Source organism: Echiichthys vipera, assembly GCF_963691815.1.
Source record: "Echiichthys vipera genome assembly, chromosome: 22".
In the NCBI taxonomy this organism is placed as follows: Eukaryota; Metazoa; Chordata; class Actinopteri; order Perciformes; family Trachinidae; genus Echiichthys; species Echiichthys vipera.
Window position 1 is genome coordinate 6,454,401 of NC_139847.1, and position 19,278 is coordinate 6,473,678.

General features: G+C 43.4%; 2 protein-coding genes across 2 annotated transcripts in view; one reads left to right on the forward strand and one right to left on the reverse strand.

Moving 5' to 3' along the window:
- Window positions 1-7,806, reverse strand: part of capn1 (calpain 1) — a 34,760-nt gene extending 26,954 nt beyond the window's left edge. Inside the window, exons 1-2 of the mRNA XM_083937141.1 lie at window positions 7,648-7,806; window positions 2,838-3,547 (exon numbers count right to left, since the gene is read on the reverse strand). Of these exons, the coding sequence (XP_083793267.1) occupies window positions 2,838-3,092 (255 nt within the window). The 5' untranslated portion in view covers window positions 3,093-3,547; window positions 7,648-7,806. The remainder of the gene's footprint in view (window positions 1-2,837; window positions 3,548-7,647) is intronic.
- A 1,108-nt stretch (window positions 7,807-8,914) lies between these two features.
- sf3b2 (splicing factor 3b, subunit 2) lies at window positions 8,915-19,173 on the forward strand. Its single transcript, XM_083937542.1, has 21 exons — window positions 8,915-9,056; window positions 9,734-9,780; window positions 9,937-9,987; window positions 10,253-10,483; window positions 10,622-10,709; window positions 10,880-10,974; window positions 11,826-11,934; window positions 12,068-12,168; window positions 12,403-12,675; window positions 12,793-12,912; window positions 12,993-13,073; window positions 14,009-14,236; window positions 14,362-14,511; window positions 14,671-14,760; window positions 16,118-16,225; window positions 16,354-16,461; window positions 17,110-17,252; window positions 17,396-17,497; window positions 18,268-18,367; window positions 18,477-18,668; window positions 18,836-19,173. The coding sequence occupies exons 1-21, from the start codon at window positions 8,927-8,929 to the stop codon at window positions 18,905-18,907; spliced, it is 2,619 nt and encodes an 872-aa protein (XP_083793668.1). The 5' UTR covers window positions 8,915-8,926; the 3' UTR covers window positions 18,908-19,173.
- Window positions 19,174-19,278: the final 105 nt, after the last annotated feature.

The window sequence follows — 19,278 nt, forward strand, 5'->3', positions numbered from 1 at the left end:
ATGACAGTGTTTCCTATGAAGACTTGAAGCAGCTAGCCAAGCACACCTGCAAATCCATCTCCTCAAAATTTGTGGTCAAAAAGAAAAACGTAAAAACTAAAAATTTTAGTTTTAGCAGCAGTCACTCACCACAGTTGTACCTACAGTATTTACACATTACAAATCCCCAAAAGCTAGTCCCTTTGGTTTTGCTTCTGCGTGAAGCTAGTGGAGACATCTGTCCACCCCACATCAAACATCTAAGATGCTAATGTCAATGAATACCTCTTAAAACCACAATGCCTCACTTTCAGAGTATTACTGCTTTAATAACACATAAGATACTACACATAAAATACTGTATATACTGTAAGTCTATACAAGCTTCAGAGTTGCTCACAGGTGTATTTTTTTATTTTTTGATGTAGCTAGGCTAGCTTCTTGTGCTAAGTGCTAAGCTAACACCCCAGAGCTATCTCTGCTTTGAACAAAAATGATCTCAACCTCAGCAAACAAGTATGAATCTGCGTCTAGTAGCCGACTGACAGATAATTACATAGAAATATTTTTGATAATCCATTCACTGTTTATTGCTTAAGCTGAACTGCCAAGTGTTCACTGATTTCCCAAATGTGATTTCTTGCCAGTTCTCTCATCAGTGTCGTGTTAATTTCTCCAAACAGGAGCTGCTCCTGTCTTAACACCAGACTATTTTAGGACCAGCAGGGATCACGGAAATAAAAATTTCAGGGTAAAAAAATGTTGCATTCTAATGTTTCTTGCCCGCGTCTTGTATCTCAGTATGTCCTGCTTCGTAAACCCTCTTTGACTCTTCGCATGTTGAGCGTGAGGCTATAAAAAGAAATATTCCATTTATTCTCGAAGCCCCACAAAGACACACCATCAGGCACATGGTTGAATTCACAGAAACAGTAACTATTTCACTCACTCACACACACACACACACACACACACACACACACACACACACACACACACACACACACACACACACACACACACACACACACACACACACACACACACACACACACACACACACACACACACACACACACACACACACACACACACACACACACACACACACTCTATCGGCTCACACGGAGCACAGATTTGGGGGAAATGTGAACACCATGGACCCTCTTAGGCAGCGTAAATATTAAAGGTCCTGTGGTGCGGGCGAAGCACATGCATTATAAAACGTCAGACTTTTTGGAGACACAGAGAGTTGACAGACACACAACGGGACCACACGTTAACACACAAGGATCTACGCACATGCACACACTCAAATGGAAGCTGCACGAGAGGCGAACAGGCTGCTGTCACACTGATGATCACGACCCCGAGAGCTTTTAAGATCACGACTGGCCCCGCGGCTCTATTACGGGCGACACGTCACGGTATGTGAAAATCGCACAGTAATGAGAGCGAGGCCGTGCCGTGATAACACCCACTGAAGACACATCCCACTTTGTTCTCTGGTGTCATATTCGGCTACGGGGAGCGGCCTGCTGTATTTATCATGTAGTGAGCAGTGATGAGTGACTGGGAGAAGAAGAACCTCAGAGATGGAGGATAAATAAGAGGAGTCAAAAGAGCAGGAAACCTCACTGAGACACTTGGAAACTTCCTTACAGGTGCTGAGGGAACATTAAAATGATATCTACCAATCATTTCTGGCAGAAAAGATTAGTTGCCAGGCAACAGATGCAAGTCAAGTCTGTGAGGAAAGGCTGCTTGGGAGGTAAAAAAATATATTATTGCAGGTAATAAAAAAAAGCTTAAACAGAATTGATATTTAGTCGTTTTCTGCTCGCTCGGTCGTTATTTCATCCGACTCGCGGAGAGTTTAGTGTTTTCCTGCACAGCTTTTTGCAGGTTTTCTCCCTAAATCACAATAACTTTACAGTTTATTCTAACTTACTTTGGTACAAATGCTTTGTCACCCATGCATGGTAAAGCAGTTTAAATTATGGATTGTTTTTAGGGGTTTCAGGTGCCAGGTTTAAGTGCTGGTTGAATGCTTATTGTTGGGAAATCAGACCAAGAAGTGAATTAAAAAAAATAAAGACTTTGAAATAAAATACATACATTCATTTAATAGCTTTTTGCATTAAAAAGGCTGCATGTTTGGCATCCCAGCTGTCAGTTGTTGGAGCTTTCCAACGGCACTTGAATACACCAACTGCTAAAGTTTCTTATGAAGCAGAGATAGGCATCCAATATTGACGTAATGCATTTTGGGCACTATTTTTTCAACATTGTGATAGAAACGATAGAGAAAATTAAAATTTTTATAGCTGTGACTTTGTAAGGTAATGTAACTTTAACGTTAATGACATAACCTGATTAAATGTGTTTTAAAGTCTGTTATATCTCGATAACAATATATGTTTCCATGGTAACGCCTATTTTTGTACACTCCTGTCTGAATTAAATGAAAAGTACTTTGTATTTTGTCATTTTATTGAGCAATTTAGTGCAAAACTAACCTAAGATGCAAGGATCAGAACATAAAGCGGCGTCCAAATGGCGTAAATATTGCCATAATGTATTTTGGACTCTGGTTTTTCAACATTGTGATAGAAACAAGAGAGAAAAACATATACAATAGACATTTCTATATCATTATATTGTATCACCACTATCGCTAAGCCCTGCTCAGTTAATGTCATGTTCAACAAACTTTTAAAGAAGATTTTTTAGGTGATCATTTATCATTTTATGAACTGCTCCACTAAAAAAACAAGTGTGTAATTCAGAATTGACAATAACATCCCTGCTAAGACACATTTTCAGCAGAACCACTCGGACCCCTTTCCCTTTCTCACCGGGGGCCTCAACCAGCGGACTCCGGAGGTCTTGGAGGATCTCGGTCCGAGCTCGTTGAATCCCAGAGACGATGCGGCACACGGGAACAAGCTATCCTCAAACAGCCTCCTGCTCTGGAGGCTCTGGGCTTTCAGACTCTCGTAGTCCTGACCCAGAAACTTCACCGCCTTGTGATTCTGTCCCAGACCGTCGTCGCGATCCCACTGGCTCCTCAGCTTGGCGGCCATGCCTGTCGCGTAAATGCGCTCCTCCATGCTGAGCTCTTGGAGTCTACCGTAGGGTCAGCTGTCACTTTCTTTTGGCAGCTCGTGCGTGTGGATGTGGACGTTTGTATGTGTGATTGAGTCAATAATTAATGTAGCTACAGTTCTGATGTAAAGCACTGCGGCGGCGCTGATCTGATATAAAGAGGTGATGGCTTCGAGGCTCAATCAGAATGAAACATCTCGGGCCATTAAGAAGCGATTAAATATTGACCGGGCTGCTGCTTGGTTTGTGGTACTTGTGGCTCTGCTGTAGCCCGATGCTTCGGATGCAATAACAATCACGAGTGTGTAGGGGTTCAAGATGTAGAAGCTTTACAGGCTCTGGAGAGGGACGTCCTCCTCGCAGCACAAGCAGATGGTCCCGGTGAGCAACAATCACAGCTACTTGTTTGTCCAGATGCCTTGTTTCCGGGCCTGTTCCTTGTCCCAGCAGCGGGTAAAATCTAAAAGAGAGAAGTCAAAGTTTAGATACTGATCAGGGAAAGTGTGCATGTCCATACATAGCTCTCCACCTGTGTACGTAACGCAAAAGAAGCAGCCATATACACCCTCTTTACATGTATTCAGGGTTTAAAAAGACAAAGAGCCCTGCCTATTTCTTTTCAGTGGACTGTATACACACACATGCCCTGTGCATAGCAAAGGGATTAGTCACAATAGGCAGATACGTGCTACTTTTACTTTGCACAGTCAGGAACGTATCACACCTGTCAAAGTCAATGTTTAATCAGATGAGGTGGATGGTAGCTCTGCGTGTGGTTGTGGGGGTTGGGGTAGGGGTGGTTGGGGGTGTTGAATTTTGATGCACAATGAAGGCAACACGAGGTTCAGAACAACAGAACAAGCAAAAGCTCTCACCGACTCTTTAATTAAGCAGCGCCGGGGAGGAGGAAGTGTAAACTGCCGTTAGTGCCACCGAAGGCTCTTGACAGAACCGGAGCTTGTGAAACAGTTCATCTCAGTTCGTCTATCTTTGTCGTTCCTCGCTTTGCCTCTTCCTGTCTCTTTATTTACTCCCGACACAGAGAAGCAGTTTATTTTTAACACCTCTCCCTTTTTTTAATTTTTTTGCTACCTCAACTCTCCACTATCCAAACGCAACACTCTTCCTGTGTCGAGAGTCTCGAGGCTGTCAGTCACAACAGAAGCCAGAGAGAAGCTCTTATTGGCTCTTATTGGCTCAGGGAGACGCAGTTAGAGTTTCCACTGCTCACTTTGAACCACGCCTATTGAAAACATCCCAATTCGCCGACTGTTCCAGCTAAACAAGAGCCGGAGCACAGAACACGTACATTTACAGGTGCAACTTTACAGACTGTGAAGAACCGTTTTAAACTATTAAGGCTTTATTATGGCTTTGATTCATATAGCACCTTTCTCAGTGCTCAAGGCGCTTTACAGAGTCCAGGTTCCATTCACACAGACGTACATGGTGGTGGTAAACTACGTAGTAGTCACAGCTGCCCCGAGGCAGACTGAGAAATAGAATTAATGCTTTAACTATGGTTTCACTACTGCTGCTGCTGCTAGCAAGAAATAAACCAACTACTACCACTAGCAAGAGCACTACAATTATTATTATTATTCTAACTGCTACAAGGCTGCTACAGCTAGCTAGCAGTACTAGCAGCTGTAGCTAGTTTGGAAGAATAAGTCCTTTCAGGTCCAATTCTGGGGCTGGTTCCGATGAGTTTATTCACTACACATTGGAGACAGATGTTGACGAGATGTAGATGTTTCTAGATCATTCAGAGCGAGGTTTTATAGTGTCACATCAAGTCAGGCTAGCCTAAAACAATGGCTCTAGGCTAAGCAAGAGCTCTTAGGAACAACAAAGGTCAGGAAATCCTGGGGCCCGTTCCGTAAAGCATAGGGCTGGGCGATAATTCAGTGTAATACTTTAATGTCTTTCAATAGAATTGATAGCGTGCAAAAAAAACATATTTTGTGATACACAATAACGTTGTCTTAATTGGCAATGGCGAGGCGATGACTCAAACTTCACAGGAAATGTATCTGAAATATATATTTTTTTAATTTAAAAAATGCTTCACCTACGAAGGAAGATATCGTAATATATCTAGATAAAGAGTGATAGAAGAAGGAAGTTATATATTGCCAAAACTACATGAAAATGTCTATGGCGTAGATTTTTTATATCTTTTTTTTCATGATTGAAAAACCAGTGACAGAACTGTGTTGATATTCACATTATTTGGACTACACTTCAAGTAATATTTATTTTGCACAAAAGTTCTTAATTAAACGAGACAATACCAATACTAATTCACACGGGAGTATAGAAAAATAGGCTTTTCTGTGCGGTTATGTCATTAGACTACTTATTTATTGAAGTGAATTTATTGTTATAGAAATATGAAATTACCAATATCGAGATTGAAGATTTTGGCCATATCGCTCAGCCCTATAAACCACTCTTAAAAAAGTCCAAAACTTAACAAATCATTTATTTAGACAACTTAAACCTGGGGTAGGAAGTTCATTTTTGACATTGTTGGGTAAAAAAAATCCATAATAATCTTTAATCATATTGTAATTTAAGTGTCCTGAGAGAAAACTGGACTTCCTCTCTTCGTTTTGTGTTCCTCTGACTTGGCTGTTCTCAGGCTTTACAAAATCTAGCCTGTGACAGAAGACTTTGGCCAATCACAGGTCAGTTCAGAGAGGGAGAGCGTCCTGATTGGCTGAGGACAGAGATTGGGGAGGAAGAGCCGCAAAAAGACTTCTCACTACTTCAAATTACATTTTTGTGGACATAGACATCTTTGACCGCTAACGAAAAATGTTTCCTAGCATTACTGTACCAAGTGCTCCGCTAATATCCCAAACATTTGATGGTTATTTTTTTTTATCTCTGCTGCGTGTTATCGGGGCCCACTCTGCCCAGCGTGCGTTCAATCTGGCTCTAATGAATATTTAATTCCCCCTCACATGTGAATTTCACTTAGATACCCCCCTTACACCCCCCCCCCCCCCACACACACACACACACACACACACACACACACACTCCACCTCAGTGCAGGTAGTGACATTCATGCGACGTGACATGCAGTAGACTTCATGTCCAGACACATAAAGGAAAAGCCACCACACTTTTTCACCAGCACTTACACGGAGCTAAATTACACCACAGATACATATTCTCTGCTGGAGATCATTCAAATAGATGAGGAAATATATTCATATATTATTGGAAATTATTATTTTATCTTTTTTTTTATCATATTAAACGAGATATTACGCTGGTATTACGCTTCAAACTAATAAAATTGTGTTTTGCAATACCAGAAGGATGGGAAATTAAATTAAACTTGTTGTGGAAGAAATGCAATACAGATACAATTTCAAGCATTTTCAAGCACTTTATCCAAAATTCATGCCCTTTTCAAACCTTGCAAACACAACATTAAAACCCAAGCATTTTCAAGGATTTCAAGCACCTTTACACACTCTGATAAGGTCAGTTTTGTTGTCAAATAACACGTCACTCACTGTTAGTACAGCGGCAAAATGTCAGAACAGAGCACGAAAAAGAAACGTACATCGACTTAAAGAACAACGGGACAAAGATCTACTGAAGAAAATTCCTAAATCGACAGGATTTTTCATTGTTGCGGACTCTTCTTCTGTTCTTCTGTTTTCTGATAAAGCATGATTAATAATGTGTGGGGGGGGGGGCAAACAAACAGTAGCCTAGGGGCCCATGACCGCCTTAATCCGCCCCTGCGTGTGGGGGTCCAGTGTTTGCTCTGTGAGTAAGCATTCAGACCTGCCTCTGGTGTATTTCTGCATGCAGGGGTTCATATTCCAAACACTGATGAAACGAGTTTGCTTTAAGAGCCACGGAGCAAAATAGACCTGAAACCAGACACGCACAGTGTCCGGTGGGGAGGATAAAAAATGCTGACTCTTACAGTGATCTTTATCAAAACTGCAGGATGTAGAGATGGGGTTTTCTAGCTGTGCGTGCAGGAGGAACTTTCTACTTTGAGTGGTTTAATTATAGGCGGATGAATATCAAGCCACTTTATATTTTAGGGCATATATGCTCCTCGCGCATGGCTCACGCAAGACGAGCCCTGATGGTACAGTAGGTGTGGTCCCTGGGAGAGGACGTACAGTTGCCCAGCTGTCAAGAATGCAACTTTCTCAAGTTGACCAACGCGAACAGCTGGGCAACCCCTTTTCCGTTTCACTTCAGCGTCATCGAAGCTGGTATCCGTGTACAGTGATCAGGGAGAAATGCATCATGCAAACGATAATGATAATAACAATAATTATAGTAATAACCGCGCAGATTTCACGCGTTTTAAGGTGTTCAGAAAGTTGTGAGCGACCGTGAGGGGTCGGTCCTACACGATCGCTTGCAGTTTGCACAACAGGACTCGCAAAACTCCAAGCTCTCCTCCAAAAAAAAGTTCAATCATAACGAGGTACAGCCCGTGCGTCCCTGCAGCGCGACACACACTGAACACGCACAGTGAGAACCAGTGTTAATGAAGGGGATTTTTATATTTACCTCTCCGGGTGTTTCCTTTAAAATGCAGATATTTCAGACATTCAATACGCAATTTGGCTTTCCTTCCATGTTTGAGTGTAGGTCGGACCCCTCCCCTGTTCTCTCACAGCGATTATTATTTAGAAACGCCCTGCTGCCTCTGCCCTCATCTGTGTGCGCACACTTCGCACCGCGCCTGCGCAGTGCCCTCAAGTCATATACCACACTACAGTGAGAGGGAGGGCTTTATACAGTCTGCTTTCATGTTCTAGTAGTGGATCAAGCAGTTCAGTCCTTTGGTGTTGAATGCATGGACGTGTTATGAGATAATGGGCCCCTGGGCACAGACATGCGAGAGGCCCCTCACTCTGTCTACGTAGGAACAAGACACCCAAATTCAAAGATTCGACTTTTAGTCATTTTGGTCTCTTTTGTGGTCATTGTGCACTTATTTTGAGACTGTTTTCTATGTGGTCCTTTTGTTTCTCTTTGTGGTCCATTTTGAGTTGCCTGTTTGAACCCATCCCCTCTGGCAAATCACACCATAAAAACAAGTATTAGAGTTGGTAACTGACAGTTAGCGTTAGCCGTTACAGCTAAGTAAACATGAAAGTTAGCTAACCGATCAAGGAGAAGCGTAGCCATTTGGGCGTGCGTTTTATTGCCGTTGAACTCCTTTATCTCAGTCCATGGAGTGAATGCTTGGCCTATATTGACTCTGGTTTTTGCCCGTCTCCGGTCACTCAGCTGCCGGGACAAATAACGCAGCTGCAGGATTGGTAAACTCCATTTCACCCAGTGCCAGCCTACAGTAGCTGCACCCAACAACAGACAACCCTGGCAACCTGCAATGCCCAACTATTGGCTGGTACAATGTTAACAGAACGTGACAGAAAGTCATTGTGAAACATTTTTAAAATATATATTCAGACTAAATACATTCTTTATGGAAAAGCAATACTTTCATTTTGTACCCCTCAAAACGCCCTCTAGGTGTATTCATTTTAAAAAATATAAAGCTTTTAATAAAGATTCTATATATTCAACCTTTAATAATGTTTGCATACATTCATACTGACCCATAAAAAAAGATTAGAGGGGTGTTAAGCAAGATTCAAGGTGTCAACACTGACATCTAGAGGCTAAAACTAGGAAACGCTATGTTGCTCCTTTCGGACTTCATGTCCCAGCAGGCAGTGCGGCAGCGTGTTTTCCCGTCATGCTTAGCGCTAGTCCCGGTTGTGCGCAGCTCGCGTGTGTTTCCTCGCCTCCGCCGTTGTTCCGTTGAGAGAACCTGAACATGGCTTCCGACGGACCACCGGGCACCGAATCCCTCCCGTCCGATTTAGGCAGCGCTATTGCGGCGTTGAACACATGGAGCCACCCGGAGCTTCAGTCCAAGCTGGCGGAGCTGGGAGCGCCCACGATGGGTAAGAAAAGACCGGGAAAGACGGGCAGCGCACTGGAAGAGCGACTGTGTTTAGCTAACAGGAGCTAACGAGTTGCTAACGCTAAATAGCATAACGTAACACCTCCGTTGCTATGAGCTAAAGTTAGGCCTGTGGTGTATTTATTATTATTCTTTGAAATATACATTTAGTATCTACTTATGCAAGCAGTTAACCGATATAATGTGTTAAAAACAGCACTAACAACGTGTATGTGCTCCGGTAGGTGAGTAGCCCATTGATTTAGCTGTTAGCTTGCAGGCTAACTATGATGAAGGGTCGTGTAAGCACTTGTCAGTTAGCTAACTTATCCGTTAGTCAGTTTAATGTTGCTGAGGGCTTAACTAGTCAAGTTAACTAGTTACTTAACACATTACATTCAAAGAAGTGTTGGAGCTTTATTATAACATTATAACAAACCTGTTATTAACAGCTGATGTCTTCCTTTATGACTGTTTTTGATTGTGTTTGCTTGTTTGTTTACTTTTGCGGATTACATTTACTCATTATACTTATCGAGGGTTTTGCTTTTTAATCTCACCTGCACAACTTGCTTTTTTTTCTTCTGTTGTTGTTTTTCTGCAGTTGTTGTTTTTTGTAATTTTGCAAATAACTAAATTATAAGTCACCCCTTTTAATAATTTGTCATTATCCTCCAGGTCCCAGAGAGGAGCTGATGGACAGACTGAAGGGCTACATGATTCAGGTAAATGTATGCCTTTAGTATTAACCATGTAGCAGAGTGTCTGCATCTCATGCATGTGTCAAACGTAGCTGTGAAGAGAGCCTAGTATCCCCTCTTCTGAACAATTGCTGTCTCAGATACTTAAGCTCTCTCATTTGTGCACGTCTCTCTCTGCAGACTGGGATCCTCCTCAGCAAACCTAATGATGACAAATCAATGGGCTCCCAGGTAAATGTTACACATCAAATGCAAAACATAGCTGATAATGCATGGAATGTTTTATATGTGTATTTAATTTTATTGTGCACCATTTTCTGATTTCTGTATGAGAATAAGTGTCATTTAGAGATGCAAAACAGAAGAGCGCCTTAATATCTCCCCCTCTCTCTTTACTTTATTTACATTGCGTTAATGTTTAATGAATTAAGGAATAATAAGAATGAAGCCATGAACCTCCCATTATCCTTACGTTCTCCTGTTTCCTCCTCTCCAGATGTCAGGTATCCCTCCCTTGCCCCCGATGCCCATGCCACCCATGCCCCCTGGTATAGGCATGCTTCAGGCTATGAGCATGATGCCCGGAGGACCCCCTCCACCGGGCATCCACATGGGCTTAGAACCCCCGGGTTTGCCCCCTCCCGGCCTGTCGCAGGATGATCAGCTGAAGATGGCCCAGCACAGAGCAGCCATGGTGTTACAGCAGGAGGAGAGAGCCAAGCAGCAGGTGACGTTTACTGACAGAACACAAACACTAACATGCATCCAGTCTGTTCTCTCCTCTTTTTTGTTTGTACACGCTTGATTCTACTCCTTGTCTTTAAACATGTATTTAAAGTCCATTTTCTTCCTTGTTGTCTATCAGGCCGCAGTGATGATGGAGCAGGAGCGTCAGCAGGGGATGCAGCAGGGTCCGGGGCCCAGAGCAATGCCCCCTATGGGCGCAGTGAGAGGTATGTTAGTAATTCCGTTCAGATTTCTTATTCTTATTATTGGATAAGTGCAGATGACTGGTGGTTTCATCTGTACTCTGAGGCAGGGCTTTAGGTTTTAGGGACTTTTTATACCACAGTGTTTGGTATAAATGCAGTTTTTTAACACCTGTAATCTGTCTTTTTTTCAGGTATGGATCCTCGTGGGCCGCTGCCTCCTGGTGTCAGTATCATGCCGACTCAGAAACAGAGAGTGCCACCTCCTCCAGGAGAAGACAACAGAGAGGTGTGTTTTTGAAATGTCTCATAAGGGGCCGATTATACGAACGCAGGTATTTTTGAAACTTGTATGTTTCTCTGCACGGTTTGACCTTTCATCAACACGTAACCGCGGTTGTGGGCTCCTGAACGTTTTTTTTGTTACCGGAGTCCAGGGTGAGCTTTTTCGAAAAGTCCGGTTTCAGCAGTCATGAGTGGACAGGAAAACGGAGGAAAACCGCAGTTTCTTGTCAACATGGTTTCACCTCTCACCATGCGTCATTAAACAGTCAGTTGTATCCACGGAGACTTGTGGAGCGCTCTTGATGTGACCAGCTGACAGAGTTGCTGTTATGGAAGACCTAGCTAAAATACTGGTGCAATTAAACAGCGTTTCAGCACTTTGTGTGTGAATCTGCCTGGCCGATGGACTGGCCTCGGTTCGCCATTGTTATTTTTCCGGTATGAACCTCCTGCTTTGGCATGTGCACGACATAGTTTAAGGCGGATTTAGCGGTTTCGTGTGGACAGAGAGATTTTTTATCACATCGGTGGTGTGAACGGGGAATTTTTTTTACCTGTGGGCCAAAAAAGTTTGGTTTCAAAAACACCCGTGTTTGTGTGGACTAGGCCTAAGTCAAGGCAAATGCAACTCGTTTACCTGGATCCTTCATGCGCCATACTATTAGAGTGAACACAAAATAGTGTAGATAACACTATTAATGACTTGTTTTAGTTATACAAGAATGAAATACATGTGCGTACATTATTGTCCCAATTGAAGCTGAGGGATGGATTGGGGTATTAGCTTTAATGATTGACAGCAGGAGACTACCTGTGTTACATTTTTAGAAACAAGTTTATTTTGCTTCCGTTCAGTCCTGGCAGAGCGAGGAGGTGAGCGTCAGCGGGCCCAAGATCCCTCAGGCCCTAGAGAAGATCCTCCAGCTGAAGGAGATCAGACAGGAGCAGCTCACCGACCCCGCAGGTCAGTACAGCCGTTACCCGAGGTTTGACTGTAATATTTGTCTGTCGGAAGAGTAGAACTTGAGGTGCAGTTGGTACGTGGTGGTATTCTGGTTTCTAATCTGATTTGTCTGTTTCTGTTCCATTCCTGTCAGAAGAGGAAGACGATGAGGGAGCAGATATGGACATGAACAACTCCTCTGCACCCGTCATGTCTGAGACAGAAGACGATGACGGTCAGATATCTAAGAAGGATGTAAGTCTTTTCTCTCCCCGTATTTCCAGTAATACAAGGCAGCTGTTCTTGTGATGTTGCTGCTAATATAGCACTCTACTCTTTGTTTTACGGTAATTCAGAGGTAAATACACAGATTCAGCAGCTGTGAAGTTATCTTCTTGGATATTATCACGTTCATATATGAGGACAAATGTGTTATTGTGAGCCTAAACGGACGCACATTTATTTTAACCTTTTGATATTTTCCTTCAGAAAAACCGCAGACGCCGAAACCGCAAGAAGAAGAACAAGAAGAAGCGAGCCCTGGAGAAAAAGGAGCATGAGCAGCAGCAGAAGAAGGAGGGCGGTGACAAAGAGAAAGACAAAGAGAAGGAGAAAGACAAAGACAAAGATAAAGATAAAGATAAAGACAAAGCGAAAGAAAAAGAGAAGGAGCCAGAGGTAGAGATCGAGTACATCACAGAGGAGCCAGAGATCTACGACCCCAACTACATCTTCTTCAAGAGGATCTTCGAGGCGTTCAAGGTGACTTTAGGGCACTAGTGACTTACGGTACTCAGGGGGAGAGTATTTGTGTTGCTTTCAGGTGTTTTATGGCTGCAGTTTAGCTGTAATGCATTTCCCCCTCTCTCTCTCTTTTAGCTGACTGATGATGTGAAGAAAGAGAAGGAAAAGGAGCCAGAGAAGGAGCCCGAGAAGCAGGCCGTGCTGCGGAAAAAGGGCTTCGAGGATGAGAAGAAAGACAGCGACGACAGCGACGAGGTTTGAATCCTTCCTTCCGTTTGGAGCAAAACCCTGTCGGTTTACATGTAAAACATTTTAAAATCTTTTTTCACGCACAGGATATGAGACCAGATGTACCTAAACTCTCAAAGAAGAAGATGAGGAGGATGAACAGGCTGACTGTGGCCGAACTCAAACAGGTAAATTAAGGCTAGTAGTCATAAATTGGCTGGAGTCTCCCTTAGAGAGAGGGTGAGAAGTTCAGCATCCGTGAGGAACTCGGAGTAGAGCCGCTGCTCCTTTGCGTTGAAAGGAGCCAGTTGAGGTGGTTCAGGATCATCTAGTAAGGATGCCCCCTGGGCGCCTCCCTAGGGAGGTGTTCCAGGCACGTCCAGCTGAGAGGAGGCCTCAGGGAAGACCCAGGACCAGGTGGAGAGATTATATCTCCACACTGGCCTGGGAACGCCTCAGGATCCCCCAGTTAGAGCTGGTTAATGTGGCCCGAGAAAAGGAAGTTTGGGGTCCCCTGCTAAAGCTGCTGCCCCTGCGACCCGACCCCGGATAAGAGGCTGAAGATGAGATGAGATGATAACACCTGTCCTTAAATATAATTGTGATTTAGTTTTTATTGAGTCTGTAAATCCTGTTGTTGCGGTTCATAAAGTACAGCGGCATATAAGGGCCATTGTAGGAATTTGATAAATGCCACATGATGGGATTTCCCAGATTAAAATAGTACTTTTATGAGAAGAAAAATTAATATTTTCTGACATTAAAGTCATAAATTTACAAGAGAACAACAATGTTCTGACATTATAAAGTCAGACATTCATGAGAAAAGAACTCTGACAATATTTATTTATTATATAATATTCTCTGACATTGTAAAATTCATACATTTATGGGGGAAAAAACTTGAATTTACCACTTTGATCTGAGAGAATGTCTTTTTTTTCCTTCTAATAAATGTACAACATAAGTCTGAATTTCTTTCTGAATATATCCCCCTCTCTCAGCTCTGTAATTCTTTAATTTTTTAACCTTCAGCGACCCTAATAGGATCTTGTTAAAAAAAGAGTTTCCGTACTGTCAATAACCCTTCATCTCATGTCTCTTCTCGTCTCTTTTGCTCCAGCTGGTCGCTCGTCCAGATGTGGTGGAGATGCACGATGTGACGGCCCAGGAGCCCAAGCTGCTGGTCCATCTTAAGGCCACCAGGAACACGGTGCCGGTTCCCCGCCACTGGTGCTTCAAAAGAAAGTATCTGCAGGGCAAGAGAGGTATAGAGAAGCCTCCCTTTGAGCTGCCCGAGTTCATCAAGAAAACGGGTATCCAGGAGATGAGGGAGGCGCTGCAGGAGAAGGTGAGATACCGGAGGGACTATCAGTGTTACAGTTACAGCTGCAACTTTACACTTTTCTACGTTTAAAGAAGAAGAAAAAATTCAGATACAGCTACTTTATTTTAAATTCAATTTTGCGTTTCCAGGAGGACGCCAAAACCATGAAAACCAAAATGAGGGAGAAGGTTCGTCCCAAGATGGGAAAGATCGACATCGACTACCAGAAGCTCCACGACGCCTTCTTCAAATGGCAGATCAAACCCAAACTCACTATCCACGGAGACCTGTATTACGAGGTACTTGATCCCGGAGAATGTAACCATTTCTCTTTTCAGTAAACTCTTTCTCATATCCTTTGGGGATAAAACTTTTATCATTGTTCCACTGTAAATCTGCGAGCGGCTTTAAAAAAGCCCACAGGAGTGACCTGCTGTGTGTTGTTTGTGTCTCTGCAGGGGAAAGAGTTTGAAACTCGTCTAAAAGAGAAGAAGCCGGGCGATCTGTCTGATGAGCTGCGTATCGCTCTGGGCATGCCAGTCGGACCGGTAAGATCCATTAATATTCTGTTTCTTTGTGAATTTATTGAGCAAAACACAATAAAACAGCAACTACTACAGGAAAGGAAACCTCACTGAAATGAAGTGCTCTTTCTCTGGACAAATACACAAATGTGACCATATACAGTATATGTTAAGCAGTATGAGGTTCCACAAATATGTCACACGCTCTGGGCAATATATCTGCGCATATCTACTACAGCTGCTACTGGGGGGTGGGCGTGGGTGATCAATTCCCCGAGTAGTCCTTGTTTCAAATATCTCGATTGCTAAACAACGGAGATCAAGTTTTTTTTTTGTGAGCGCAGCATCTCTTTCTTCTGCGCTCGACCTGAGACACAAACACCTTCGGTTTTTGGAACCTGCTCTCCCACTCACCATCTGAGAGAAGTTGTGTGACCTACATGACGGGGTTACTGTGCAAGGCCCAGACGATATGGAGGGGAGTGCAGTGATGTTGCCGCAACATCGAGGCACTGGGCACCCTACTCGGGGAGGACTAGTTCAAAAATATGGATTTCAACGAACTACAAGCTTGTTTCAGTGAACCGTGCATTCATCCTCAGAAAAACCCACTCGAGTGGTGGGAGTCGAACAGGCACCCGGACAAAAAACTGAGCAGCTGCTGATACCTGCCACCTCTGTGCCAGCGTAGCGCCTGTTCTCCACAACAGGACTGATCATTAACAGAATGAGAACACATATGTAATTACATTTTTGTAAGGAAACAAGGTTTTAAAGTTGTGGTTGTGATCCTTAAAGGGAAACTTTGACTGTTTTGATTGAGAATAAGCATAAGGCTGTATGCTGTGCATCATTATTCCTGCAGGAAGATGCGTTGAGTTCTAAAAATAGATTTGGAAAAACGACTACTCGATTGGCCTTTTAGGAATTGATGCGATCCCTCGATCTTGGAGGTAACCCATCCCTAGTTGCTCCAGTCTTATTGTGTGTGTTATGTATGTTATCCAGCTTTTCCGTCACTTTCCCTGTTACCCGGATTTGTTGCTCTCCCTGTTACTGCTGTATGAATGTACAGGCTTTAAAATGATATGTGACAAGAGTTGTTTGTTCAGAGACTCACGAACGAGGAGAAGAACACGACACTTGAGATTGTGAGAGTTGTAAAAAAATAAACCCTGGAAGCTTTTTGTTTTTGAAACTTCAGCTGCAGACAACAACAGTTGAAATGGGCAAATAGATGCCGAATGGACGCTTATCTCAGGGTTACACAAATTATCTGAATAGAGTAGTTGATGTTTTGCTGCTGTTTCAAGGTTTCTATATTAACAAACCTGTAGTGCGGGTCAGTGAGCTTACATTCAAGTGTCTCTTCTTCCTCCAGAACGCCCACAAAGTGCCTCCTCCCTGGTTGATAGCCATGCAGAGGTACGGCCCCCCTCCCTCCTACCCCAATCTCAAGATCCCCGGACTCAACTCCCCCATCCCAGAGGTAAGTCAAGTACTGACCTGTATAATAATAATAAGAATGATAATAGTTAGATTTATATTATTGTACTTATTGTCAGTATGTTTAACTTGGCCTTTTGCTCTTCGTCCTCTTGCTCCTCTGACTGTTAGAACTGTACGTTTGGTTATCACGCCGGGGGCTGGGGGAAGCCTCCAGTTGACGAAATGGGCAAACCTCTTTACGGCGACGTGTTTGGGACCAATGCTGCAGACTTCCAGGTCAGGATCTCTCACTCTCTTGCACGCACATACACGCACACACACACACACACACACACACACACACACACACACACACACACAAACATATAACTGATGTGCTTCCTCTTCCTGGAACGGTTTGGAAGTCTTTACAGTACATTATCCCCACTGTGTGTCCTCTTTTAAGCTAAAACAAATGAATTATGAAACATCAAACGATCAACAGCAAGATCAAAATCTTCAAAGGGAAAATATTTTACGGTTAAAGAATCAGAGTCCTGAAGAAATGATGGTTCCCACAGGTCCTTCAAAGTGTTTTTAAATAGACACCGGTCATTGAAACTGCCTGAATTTATATATATTGTACAAGGGTAGAAGTTCTTTTGGTATTTTTTCTGCACGTGTGTCTCCCATAGTTCTTACAGTAATTAACCGTGATCCGTGTCTCAAACTATGCCTTGTTAAATCCTTGAATTTTAAGAAACTTCGCCTGGAAAGTTGGATTCAATGTTTAAGATGGAGTGGGAACCCTGTAAAATGTTCCCACTCTACTAGTATATTCTCTTTGTTTTTCACTTAGCTGTTTACGTCATACATCTAGTTCAAATTGTCATCAAAAGTTAAATGACTGAGCCGTGGACCAATATTTGAATAATATGTGACCAGGCAAAAGCGGAGGAGGAGGAGGTGGATCACGCACCGTGGGGAGAACTAGAGCCTTCGGACGAGGAGTCGTCAGAGGAAGAGGAGGAGGAGGAGAGCGACGAGGAGAAACCAGACGAAACGGGATTCTTCACACCAGCAGACAGGTCGGTAACTGTCAACACTTCAAACAGGGAAAAGAAACAAAAATATCAATGTTGAGTCTCATCATTCGTACAAAGATGCACTCGTGGAGACGGACACGCACGGATAAACTCATCGTGTTACTGTATTTCATTGTGTGTTTCAGTGGGCTCATCACCCCCGGAGGCTTCTCATCAGTACCCGCCGGCATGGAGACCCCAGAGCTGATCGAGCTCAGGAAGAAGAAAATCGAGGAGGCCATGGATGGGTGAGTGTCGCTCCGTGTGGTCACAGCGATGTTGCCGATATAACGTCCCTGTTTATTCATTCTTAAACAGAATGAAACTCCTGCTGTTTTTATTCACAACAGACTAGAAACTAGGAGTGTTTGACATCTCATTCTTAGGTAATGGGCACATTGAAAGAGCTCAGAATATGTAAAATAAAAACATTTATGGAGCATTTACAGAAACATCTCTTTATATAAATGGTGCTTTGACTAAAACTACTTTTCCCACTCAAAACTGTGGAAGAAATGTCTTTAAACCTTCTGTAAATTTGTCAAAAAGGGTAATTTGTTCTGTGCTCATCGGGTAGAAAACCACTCTTATATTATAAAGTATTTTTCTTGTTCCTCCGTATTTCTTGTGGTATGAATCTTTGTCCTCCAAGCGTCCGTATAAGCTCAACTAGATGTGACCACCAGCCACATTAGTCTGTAACCAACAATCATTTCGACATACTGTCCAGCTTTCAAATCATGTTAATTTGGACCGGCGGCTGTGGCTCAGCGGCAGAGTGGGTCGTCCTCCATTTGAATTGCTCCCCGAATTGCTCCCCGTGCTGCGCATGGGTGTGTAAATGTGATGCGAATGGTTAGATTTGATGGTATGTAGATGTTCACTGCCATCCGGGTGAATGTGACAAGTAAAGCGCCTTGAGTAGTCAGAAGACTAGAAAGGCGCTTTCTAAGTACATTTCCATTTACAATTTACCATTTGTTATAAGCTAAAACACTGTGCTGTTATATGTTCACAGAAACGAAACGCCACAGCTCTTCACTGTGCTCCCAGAGAGACGAACCGGCCCCGTAGGAGCAGCCATGATGGCCTCAACGCACATCTACGACGTGTCAGGGGTAAGGCCGCTCTGTTGTCCGTTTGTACGTGCGTAGCGTGCGTCAAATTCCGCGATGTTCTGTGTGTAGCCGTTCCTTTTTAAAACACTTCCCCTCTGCCTTCTACAAGGCCATGGTAGGTCGTAAGGCGGGCGGAGGCCAGGAGTCCCAGGGCGTGGAGGTGGCCCTGGCACCAGAGGAGCTGGAGCTGGACCCCATGGCCATGACGCAGAAGTACGAGGAGCACGTCCGAGAACAGCAGGCGCAGGTGGAGAAAGAGGACTTCAGCGACATGGTGGCCGAGCACGCCGCCAAACAGAAGGTAAAGAGACCAGTTATAGCACTTTGACCAGCCGCATCATTATATTTAAGCCCCACGGCAAACTGATCACCTGCTACGTAGGAAAGAAACATGACTGTGTTTTCTTTTTTCCTTTACGGCGACATTTGAATATTAATAACCTCTCTGTTCCGCTCGTCACTGTACAGCAAAAGAAGAGGAAGGCCCAGCCGCAGGACACACGAGGCGGTGCCAAGAAATACAAAGAGTTCAAGTTCTAGAGACGCACGAACGCCACCGGAGAACGAGCCACAACAGGAAATGAAAAAGGAAGAGTCGTGGTCCTATTTTATCTTTTGGAGAATGCAGACTGCAACATCATTCTTCTGGTAGACCCCTAAACAAAGTTTTGTTCCTTCCCCCCCCCCCCCCTTTTTTTAAACTATGTCACATGAAAACGTGGTGTGTTGTCTCTGTTTGACCCTACGTTGTCTTTTCATTATAAACATGTTTTTTTTCTGGGTTTTTTGTAAATAAATGAATCAATGACAAGAATTCACAACTGTGCTGCTCTAGTTTTCCATTTCATTACTGGGGGATTTGCTGTAAGTCTTCTCTCACACGAGATAATCGTACTGCAGGTATTTGCCAA

Excerpts from the sequence above, each read along its gene's own strand:
- sf3b2 (XM_083937542.1), top strand. The coding sequence starts at position 8,927 with ATGGCTTCCGACGGACCACCGGGCACCGAATCCCTCCCGTCCGATTTA. Across the intron at positions 13,074-14,008 it reads CTGTGGCCGAACTCAAACAG|CTGGTCGCTCGTCCAGATGT; the intron begins GTAAATTAAGGC and ends CTTTTGCTCCAG. Across the intron at positions 14,761-16,117 it reads TGGGCATGCCAGTCGGACCG|AACGCCCACAAAGTGCCTCC; the intron begins GTAAGATCCATT and ends TTCTTCCTCCAG.